This window comes from Austrofundulus limnaeus, unplaced genomic scaffold, assembly GCF_001266775.1.
Source record: "Austrofundulus limnaeus strain Quisiro unplaced genomic scaffold, Austrofundulus_limnaeus-1.0 Scaffold129, whole genome shotgun sequence".
Lineage (NCBI taxonomy): Eukaryota > Metazoa > Chordata > Actinopteri > Cyprinodontiformes > Rivulidae > Austrofundulus > Austrofundulus limnaeus.
In genome coordinates, this window is record NW_013952531.1 from 1,511,600 (window position 1) to 1,522,902 (window position 11,303).

General features: G+C 36.6%; 1 protein-coding gene across 1 annotated transcript in view; it reads right to left on the reverse strand.

The window, feature by feature from the left end:
• The window catches only part of fut8b (fucosyltransferase 8b (alpha (1,6) fucosyltransferase)), a 68,043-nt gene that overhangs the window by 36,031 nt on the left and 20,709 nt on the right, over nucleotides 1-11,303 (reverse strand). The window contains exons 3-4 of the mRNA XM_014015487.1: nucleotides 5,474-5,592; nucleotides 4,278-4,440 (exon numbers count right to left, since the gene is read on the reverse strand). Coding sequence (XP_013870941.1) covers nucleotides 4,278-4,440; nucleotides 5,474-5,592 — 282 coding nt within the window. The remainder of the gene's footprint in view (nucleotides 1-4,277; nucleotides 4,441-5,473; nucleotides 5,593-11,303) is intronic.

The following is an 11,303-nucleotide window of genomic DNA, read 5'->3' on the forward strand; positions in this document are numbered from 1 at the left end:
CCCGCAAGACTTGTCTTTCAAACACCCTTTTCGCCGTGTTTCTGACTATCTTTGCCACGACAACTCCCTTAATGCACCTGATTCAGGAAGTCACGGTGTCCTCCGTCGTCTCCAGTTGGTTCAAGATGCTGCAGCCAGACTCATTACCAGGACTAGAAAGCACAAAGGCATTTCCCCATGCTTTGCCTCCCTGTACTGGCTTCCTGTTAAGAGTGTATTGATTTCAAATTCTCACCTTTAAAGCTTTAAATAATGGCCTTACCCCTAAATACATCACAAACCTATTGACAGAGTATGTACCCTGCTGCCTAGTTAGATCTTTAGACAGTGCCCTGTTAAGTGATCTCAGGTCACGATTTGTGACAAAGGGAGATCCGGACAACTCTATTGGAGCCCTGATTTATGAAACACTCTGCCTACAAAACTAGGACACGTCAAATCTTTATCTGCCTTCAAAATGAAACTTTAAACTTTCCTCTTTGTTAAAGCCTTTGGCAATGTAGGAGGGTTTTTTTAGACCTTTATTCTTGTAGTGAACTCATCTTATCCTTTTCTTTCAAAGCACTTAGTAATGTGAAAAAAATAACTATACAAATACTTTGTGATTATTATGTGGCGCTTGTAGGCTTCCCAGCAGCCTGGTTGGCTCCGTTTATACATCCTGAGGCTAAAGATGTGGCTTTTTCTGTGGACTGACGCTGCAGCAGGAGGACAGCAAATTAAACGGTTCAGGTTCAGATTACAGCCTGGATATAAAAAGGTCAGGTGAGGGAGAGGACGCACAGAGATAAGAGAGATAGAGTCCTATCGCAAAGATGAACACAATTATGACAAGTCGGTGGATAGGGGAGGTTTGGCCAGATCTGTCATTATACACAAAAAAACACACTATTCTAAACATTTTCCATAACTGATCTGTTAGGCATCAACAAAGGTTTCTTAATTTTTATTTCTCAGTCTCTCAATTCAGCCTATCTATTCCAGTTTCCTTAGCAAACCAATAAACCTGAAGCACAAATATAGGTTAAAGCCAGTGTTTTTTATTATTTATTTATTTATTTAGTAGTAAAGTAACAGATCCCTGAATATGTCATCTCAGTCACAAATAAAACAAATGTTCTCAGCTTAAAATGTTATGTTTCATTCTTTATTTTTCTTTATCTCTCCTTTTTTTTCTTATCAGCAGTTCATGTTTATACTGATTAGCCCCAAATCCCCCCAAATAACATTTTTTAAGCTTAAACCTCAAATGAATTATTCATTTTAACATTACTATAGTACAAAAACATAGATACAGAAACCAAAGTGCTTCACATTTGAATGTATTGTATTTGCTTTATTTTCTGGTTGCATACATTTGAACCTGGAGCTGCTGTTTTCTGGTGGTTCTTTATGATTATTCACATAATTCTTCCAAACTGAAATAATGAATGAATCTAAAAGCAATCACCCCCCCCCTTCCCGTTCTTAGCAGAATTTAAATGAGGACGCTGTACATTTGTTCATTTTATTCCTATTTTTCCACCTTTATTTTGAACCGAGCTGGCTCACTCATCTGAGGAGAATACTAGTTAATCTGGGGAGAGGAGATGAAAAGTAAATACAGATGAGAATATGTTTATATCTGTGTGTATGTGGTGAATTACCCGTCTTTGCGAAGCTACTTAGGCAGCAGCGAGTAAAACGATACGACCTGCAAACCACCACAGGAGCAACACAATACAACCACTTGATTAAGTTTATTCAGCTGATTTAAATGACAGTAAGGGTGTGTTCACCAGCTTTGCTTTTAGCTGCTCTGCAAATTGTACTTAAAAATCTGACTGTTATCAGGTTCATGAGCAATGCTCAACACAAGCGGAAATGTCATCATTCAGTAATATTTTATTTTTGTTAACAAACAACTGATGGTTTGCCCTTTAAAGTGCCTGTGACATCAAAGTTTTGTAACACATGTGCATGTATTTTTGGAAATACAACATTGATAACTTATTGCAAAAAAAAAGTCACACTGCTGAGATGAACAGTTGTTGAGATATTCACATGTGAAGTAACAGGAAGTGATGTCACAGGGGAATGTCTGCGTGTGAACAGAGCATAATAACTAACAACACAGACTGTAGAGAAGAATCTGATGTTTCTTTAGATTATTTTGGGTCTCTATCAAAGAGATGAAGAAGAATCAAATTTAAAATATTGTTTTAATAAGCCAGGGAGTTCCCCTTTGATGTCACTTCCTGTTTCGTTTTGGCTGAACCAAGTTCAAAAGAAAATATGCCAGTTATGTAAAATTGCGTGTTTTATGCAGTTTCTTAAATATAAAGATGTTTTCTTTGACCTTTTGTATTTGAACTTAAATGTTATTAATTTTATTGTATTTTTTCATTTAGGTCATGGTTTAAACTTGGACAAATAAAAAGGTGACAGTACGAACACTGTATATTAATGGTGCTCTGCTTTGCTTCAAAATCTGCACAATTGAAGATTTTGATTGATATAATCGATCCCAGATCAAGCAAAGAGACTGATAATGACTTGTTACCAAACAGTTTCATTGTGTGGGAAATAAAAGTCAATTAGTTATTTGAAAGAAACATGAAAACCAAAACTTGAACTAACATGAGAAAATAACACAAATTCTCCATAGCATTAGATAATTACCTGCCCTGGTTTATTCAACTGCTGTTTTCCTATTTTCTGCACACCTCATCATTGAGATCATTGCTTTTCTAAGTTTGGCTGATTTTTCTTACATGGAATTGGGTATTTAATGAATAAATGTGAGTCTGCCGTGCCTGCAGCTGTGGTGTTTCACCAACCTTGACTGATTAGGTGAATGCTTTCCTTGTTCAAACTAAATTAAAGTTTATAAAAGTAAAGTTAAGAATTATTGCTTATCCTTTCTTATCAGCATTGTTTGATTTTGTAATAAACAAATGCCAATAATGCTTCTGTAACAGATGTAAAATTGGAGTTTCCAGTTTCAAAATTGATGGTGTTGAGATTTGTAGAGTCAGTCAGGTGAAGTTTTTGGTGTCATTATTGATGAAAAACTGACATGGAAATCTCACATAAATCATTTAAAAACAAAAATAGCCAAATCCATTGCAGTATTATACAAAGTAATGAACTTATTTAACGATAAAGCTCTGTTTATATTATATAATGCAATAATTGTTCCACACTTGATTTACTGTGTTGAAGTCTGGGTAAAGTATACAAAACAATCACAAATCCTATTTTTATTTTACAGAAAAGAGCCGTCAGAATTATCACCAGAAAACATTACTGTCACCCATCCCATACATTATTTTCTAAATTAAAATTATAAAAATTGTATGAGTTGGTTGATTATAATATCTTGCAGATTATGTATAAGGCTCATAAAAATGTACATTTAAACATATTTTGTTAAGAGAGAAAGTTTAAATAATCTTAAGGGACTTGAGATGTTTTTAAACCTAAAATTCAAACACATTTGAAGGATCGATGCACTTCAGTTCAAGGAATAAGATTGTGGAATAATCTGGAAAATGATTATAAAAATGTTGATTCAATGTGTTTGTTTAAGAGAACGATAAACATAAGTTTGTTAAAGAAATATGAAAAATGTCAAAAGTTGTTGTTTGTAAAGGAATTGAAGTTTTTATTTTGTTTTGTTTTTTGATTATTATTGTTTGAAATTAATTTTGGAAAAAAAGGGGCAGATATAAGATTTTTTTCTTCTTTCTGACTCCTTTCAAGTGTGATTTTTTTTCTCTTTATTGTGTATAAAATTTTATTTTTATCTTTAAATGAAATGAATCAATGAATTTAAAAAAATTGGGAAGAAAAAAGATGATTAAAAAAAATTTAAGTCCAAGTTTCAAGTTGACACAGAAATACAAAAAATATGACTAAAAACTTTATAAGCTTTATAATCTCTGAAGAACCATTTTTCTGTGGTGCAGTAAAGGCAGCAGACAAAAATAAAAAAGTTGCGTAACTCTTCCCTGAGATGCTCTGTGACGTAGCAGCCTCCTTTGTAAACGCCAGCGGCTCACTGAATGAGACATTTTCAAACCCAAACAAAAGGAAAACGTCTGTTTTTATAGAGTTTAGAGCTGGGAGTTTTCCAAGCATAAAAAATAAATCTCAAGCACGCAAACAAACAAAAAAAGTATGATATGCCCTTTAAAGATGTAAAGTAACGTCAGCAAGTTTTTGTTTCCTCATTGTTTCACAGTGCAGTTCAGTGAGACACAATGAGATTTGTTGTGTTTACAGTTTGCGCTCACCTCTCCTGGTGTCCCAGGTCCTGCAGGAGGGCGTCAGCATATTTCTGCCTCTCGCTGGGCTCAACGCTGGACAACTTCTTCACCTCGCTGCGCACAAAGTACCAGAACTCTTTAACACCGTTCTCCACCTTCCTCCGCAGCTCCTCCTGAGTCGGCCCGGGGCCTGCGGGGGGCGCGGGGGGATGAAAGAGGGGATACCAGGTCAAAAAAAAAAAAATACACAAGAGCTCACAACAGCACGAAACAAAGAGCCACAGCTGGTGTGAGATTTCAGGGGCAGGTATGATCTAAGACTCTGAATCAACAACAGCTACAAAGCTGGAGGACAGCTCGAAGAAATGATGTTTGGAGGACTTCAAGTGTCTGAGAATCAGCATTGTCTAAGGATAAATAACCTCCTGGCACAAAAAAATATATAAAAAATAAAAAAAACACAGCTTTGAAACATAATCATTAAAAGTTTTCCTCTTTCATATTGTGTCCCTGGGTGTTACTTTGACCTCATTAAGAAACACTTGATCACTGCTTTCGTCTCTCATGTTTTTCACACACAGGAACTTCACACCCTTATGAGCCAAACAATGTGGAGCGGTACGTGGAGAACACAGCTGCCTGCTCTGGTTTCTGTGGAGGGAAACGGGGGAAATAAAAGGAACAGCCTGAAGCGGGAGGAGACGTCGGCAGTGGAGAAGCTCTTCGATCTCGTGCCGTCCTCTGTCTTTATCCCGAAGCTTGTTGGAGAAAACGCTGCGGGGTATTTTTAGCTTTTTCTCCCCCTGCGGCGAGATGGAAAAACTGACCCTGTGCTGCCCTCCGTGCTCACATGTCCTTTTTTATTTCCTCCCTGTCCTTTTCCTCCCCTCTCACTCTCTTATTTTGCCAGTGGGGGATTCACACTCCTTCCACTTCATTCACACGTTTCCCCACTCACCTGACAACTGTCCTGCCCCCCCCATGCCCACTGCTTACAGAAGCAAACACACACGACCCTGCCCACCGTCGACACGGCTGTGTCATCAGCACTGCTGGGCTGCAGCAGCTTCAGCACAGAACTGGACTGGCATTCTCCCTAAAGGCAACACTTCTACAAGCAGCTATGGTTTTTATACCATACAGATATAGTCAGCCCACACATTTTCAATATGCTGTGTGCTGTTGTGTTTATTTCCTGAAGCCCTAAAGGTGGGCCTAGTTACCGTCTCCGGTGAGTTTCTGGAAGCTGTGGATCTGTTGTTTGGCTCTGGTGAGCTGGTCCTCCAGGGAGCGCAGCCTTCCGGCTGCCAGGGACCCAGCTTCTGCCTGACCCTCTGGTATCCTGGAGAAAAGACAAAAAGAAAATGGGATGTTTAATACGTCAGTGGTAGAAGAACACTTTTCATTTTTTAAACAAAAAAACATACAAATGCCCTGACAAAGTGAAAAAACAGCATAAAAGAACAATTTCTTTATAAAAAGCTCAATGTAAATGTTGCTCCTTTACATAAAGGCTTAGCATATCACCTGCAATCCTTCAGGCAGATATTTACGACTGAAATGCCTGTAAAGACCTCCACATACTTCATCTGAATTGCCGAAATTGGCTCTCATTGTCGCAGTTGCACGACGAAAACTGCAACATTTTCTTCTAAGCTTTGAGTCTTCCTCCACTTTAGGTCAGTTAGTTTATTTATTTCTTTAAAAAACAACATAAATTCAACAAACAACAAAAATACAAATCNATTTGCACCCTCTCTATCTTAATTATTTTATTTGTATGGTGTTTATTTATTAAGGTTTTTAATTTATTAATTTTTTTTATAAAACACAATAACTTACCTAGGATGGGTTGATTTAAATCTACCTGATGAATTACGTAAGATTTGCACCCTCTCTACATTAATTATTTTATTTGTATGGTGTTTATTTATTAAGGTTTTTAATTTATTAATTTATTTTATAAAGCACAGTAACTTTCCACGGGCAGGAATTTCATTTGCCCTTCTTTTTTAAAAGAAAAATTAATAAAATAAAAAAAGATTTGCCCTTCCTTCTGTTCCAGAAACCAGCAAGAGAATCAGACCCGTTTCTTTTTCTAAGAATGGTGAAGAAAACCCCGGTTTCAGCAAAAGATGCCATACTGCCTTTACAGAATTGGACAAGAAGAATGAGCGTTTTGCCTTCTATTTCAGTGACTCAAATATTTTTACTACTGTTTTTTAACCTATTTAAAGCATGTTAATTGCTTTCAGTTCAGTACAGTTAGTTTATTCATTTCTTTTGAAAGCATCGTAAATTCAACATACAACCAAATTATAATCATAAATTAAATGAAAGGCAGCAGAAGAAGATAAAATCTTATTTTATCTGCCCTTTTTCTTAGTTTATTCATTTCTTTTTTAAAAAAACCATCGTAAATTCAACATACAACCAAATTATAATCATAAATTAAATGAAAGGCAGCAGAAGAAGATAAAATCTTATTATATCTGCCCTTTTCTCAAATAAACAAATTCAATCAAAAATAATCTTTAATTTACAAAAAAAAAGAAAAATACAAAGGTTTAACTCCTTGAACAACAATTCATACATTTACATACTTCTCCAGCAAATTATTCTTTATCATTCTCTTAAATAGACTCGTTAATCTGGCATTTTTAATATATTCCAGATTATTCCACTTCTTGTCTCAACCCACCAGGAGAACCCTTCACCCCCCTACACATAACTTACTGTGTGATTGGTCAGACAGTCATGGCTGTGTTTGTTTAAAGTGCCTGTGACATCCAATTTTTGTAATAAACATGAAAGGGTTTTTGGAAAAAGAGCATTGATAAAATGTTGCAAAACAAATTTCACGCCGTCGAGATGAACAGTTGTTGAGATATTTGCATGTGAAGAAACAGGAAGTGATGTCACAGGGGAATGTCTGCATGTAAACAGCGATGCTACAGTTATTAGAGAAGAATCTGTTTCTTTAGATTATTTTGAGTTTTGAGTCACTATCAGAGTTGAAGAAGAGTTTAAATAAGATTGTTTCAATAAAGACTAGAGTTTCTTTTCTTAGAGTTCCCCTTTGATGTCACTTCCTGTTTCACTTTGCTGAGCCAAACTCAAGAGAAAATATGCCAGTTATGAGGCAATACGGGTAAAATCATGTGTATTATGCTAATTTTCTTAAATATAAATAAGTTTTCTTTGACTTTTTGTGTTTGAAGGATAAGCATGTCACAGGCTCTTTAAGCTGAAAGCGCTCGGACGCCCCGTTCGGTTTTACAACACCCTCTTTAGCCAGTGATGCCTCAGGACGCCCCCAGGGCACCGTACCAGTTTTCGGGTTTGCCGAGAGATGTTTCTTCTTTACAATATGTAAATTTTGTAAGCTTCTGTAAACTTTGTAAGCAGCGTGAGGATGACTTTATGAAATCAGAGGAAGAAACAGAAAAGAAACTGCACCGGCTTGAATAGAAGAGGTGGGGAGCGATGTTTACAGCTTCAGTAGCTGTTGTTGTGTGCTGTTATCACAATCGCCAGTCCGGGGCAGTGAGTAACTTTTTTTTTTTTTTTACAATTTGGTGCATTTCATAAGCTTGCTGGGGGAGGGGCTTAAAGTGTTGATGCCCTCTTCCAAAGTCCTACGAAACAGAATGTACCAGGAAGCAGACATTGTGTGCATGGAGGAATCTGTCTGCCAAAAAAACACTTTAATGTAGTAGATTTTTGGCCAAAATAAAGGTAGATATCTGAGGGGTTTTTTTCCCCTTGGAGTGTAAATTCCAGCCGGAAGAAACCCTGTGCATTGGGTTGTGAGTCAGGGACTATGAAAAGTGTGTTGTGAAAGTGAACATCGAACAACCATGTGACCATGCGTCAACTGTTCGACTACAGATCGAGTATACTCAATATTTGCCTTTTTAGTGTTCACCGCCTAGGATGTTTTAAGCTTTTATTGGAGTCAAAAATTAATCACGTTCAATAAAGTGAAAATCTCCCTTGTATTTATTAAGTTTACAAACCAGCCATACAAATACAATGTATGAAAAATAGGCTTTTAGTTACCTCTGTAACAAATACCAAGAGTTCATTGATTGTCCATGCTAAATAATATTTAAGTTTTTACCATTGCATTAATAAATCTAAAGATGCCATGAGTCATCTCTTTGCAGAACATGTGGTCTAAAAAAAATCAGTAACACTTTCTTTTACTGTACCCTTATTACCATGTAATTACAAGGAAGGACAGACAGGATTCCATGCAACCTTCAGGTGAAAATGAAGACCCCAAACCCAGACCCAAACCAGTGGTTATTCCGTATGTTGCGGGTGTTTCGGAGAAACAGACGTTTATTTTCTAAACATGATGTCCCAGTYGCTTTCAAACCCCAAAACACATTACGGCAAAGGCTGGTTCACCCCAAAGATCCGGTGCCCCGGCACAAACAGAGCAATGTTGTATATGCTGTTAAGTGCCAGGAGGACTGCGACCAGTTATACATCGGGGAAACAAAGCAGCCACTGTTCAAAAGAATGTCCCAACACAGACGAGCTACATCTAATGGCCAGAACTCTGCAGTTTTCACTCATTTACAGGCCAGCGGTCACTCTTTCAGAGATGAGGATGTTCTCATTCTTGATAGAGAGGAACGTTGGTTTGAGAGAGGAGTAAAAGAAGCCATTTTTGTAAAGAAAGACTGTCCATCATTAAACAGAGGTGGAGGCCTCCGTTTTCAGATGTCCCCCTCCTACAGTGCTGCTATTGCCAGTATCACTCCACCCCCTGTTAACAAAAAGTGTTAATTAGGTGTCAACGATAGCCATGTGATGTGAGTATCAGTCACATGGAGGCWGGGCTTAAAAGCCTGAATTTTGCCTGAAACTCTCAGACTGAAGAAGTCTCTTGGAGGAGAGARGAAACGTTTCATTAGAGAAGAACCCATCCAGAAGACCTATACAATTTTTTTTCTTTTTGATTTTTTACCTGGATTACTGAGATGCATCAGGACATAATTACAAGGTAATAAAAAATATGTAATGAAATTTAATTACTACCTTATTACCATGTAATTACAAGGTAATAAAATAAGTGATTAAATGTAACTACTACCTTATTACCATGTAATTATGTGGTAATTAAGGTACAAGTTTACTATGTAATTAACTGTCTGCAGTAATGTAGCACTTACCTGGTAATGTATTAACAATTCACTAGGTAACACCTAAATAAGTAGTAGGTCATTTGGACAGTTTTAAAGTTATATTTTATTGCAATTAACCACTAACCCCAAAATTGCGTTGCATTCTTTTGGTTAAAAATATAGTGTTGAGTTACTATTGAATTGTAATTTTATTGTAGTTACTCAATAAAAGTAGTTTTACTAACAATAGTTTTACTGTTGTACTGTAATTACCATATAATTACATAGTAATAAGGTAGTAATTACAATTTAATTACATTTTACTATCTTGTAATTACATGGTAATAAGGGTACCGTAAAGGAAAGCGCTACCAAAACATCTTTGTTCTAATTGTCATTTGTGATTTAGGAGCTCAGCGAAGCCATGAGAATATCCAGCGGCTGGTTTGATTCCAGTCGTCGCTCGCTTGGGTGACTCCGGTCTCATCTCTCAATTTAAAAAGTTGCTGAGAAAACCGAGCTGTGAAGACTTGCGTCTTGTAGTGCTCACAACTGAAACTTCTACAAATGTAATTTGCTAGAACACCAGAGTGCATGTCCCCGGAGCCCTGTCCTGGTGTATTAACTCTGAGCTCAAAGATACGTTTGGAATACTGAATCACTTTCAGTGTTTGTTAGGTTTATCCTTTTGTCTTCTGCAAAAATTCTTTCAACAATTTCATCCTCAGCAACAGTTTTAAATACTGTGAACTCAAAAGCAAATTGCAGTGAAATAGCAATACTTTGTGAAATAATGAGAACAGTAAAAGCCATTATAAGATTATAGGTTTGACACGATGAACGGGAAATGTTTAGTTGGTGAATTTAGGATGCAACCGCATTGTATATTTTAAATCTTTTTCACCATGTTTAACTTCACGGTAAATGTTTTATTCTGAGAAATTTCACTTGCTGTTTTGAAAAAGGCAAATAAAACAAAACTTTACTGCAGTAAATAAATTATATATGATTTACAAACCACAGTCCTGCTTACAACTGAGCAGTACAAGAAACCTCAAGTGGTTAGAGAGGTCAGTTGCTTCTAAAATGTAAAAAATTCACTATTCAATTTTTTGTTTGCAAGTAATTCTTTCTTTTTTATAGTGTTTGTAAAAAAGCATAAATCGGCTATTTCGTTTTTGTAGCCTTATGTTTATTATTAAAGATGAATCCATGAAGCCAATCTTTCACAATGTTCAGACTGGAGATGCTGAACCTTTTGCATGACTGACCAAAGCGCTGCAGTCGGAGCTAAAGCAATGAAGCTTACAAATTAGACTCATTTTATCTTTTCTGTTCACAATGGAGACAAAATGGCAGAAATAACTCGAGAAGCCTGGGTTAATGCATGAGATGTTAACACTTACATGCTTTGACTTAAAAGTCACATTTCTTGTTGAATAATTAATGATAACGCAATTGAAACACCAGCTAATAGAGCAGAATTACAACTGCAAGAGCACTTGAGCCGGTCCTTTTTCTTACGAACAATAATAACAATTGTAAAGGCCTTCTTAACATTATATTGGTGCTTTTGAGCAGAATATTCAGAAAATGTACAAATCTTACAGAAATGAGTTCCTCATTACAGCAGAAATGATGTTTGGACAGTAACTCAGCTGAATGAATCTAATGTACAGTTATAAACTACTTTCATTTGCATGTAACTAGATTCATTTGTATTACAGCTGCATATTTTAACTATTTAGTCAATTGACCTTTCGCAGAAGCCCCGCCCCCTTAGTTACTGTTGCTACGCCCGTCAAGCTTTCTGAAGCCGGTGAGTGTTAGCGCATGTCATGACGGGGATTGCTTGTATACCAGTGAGTGTTAGTGACTCGTTTTGGAGCAACAGCAGCGCAATATCCTCCAGATC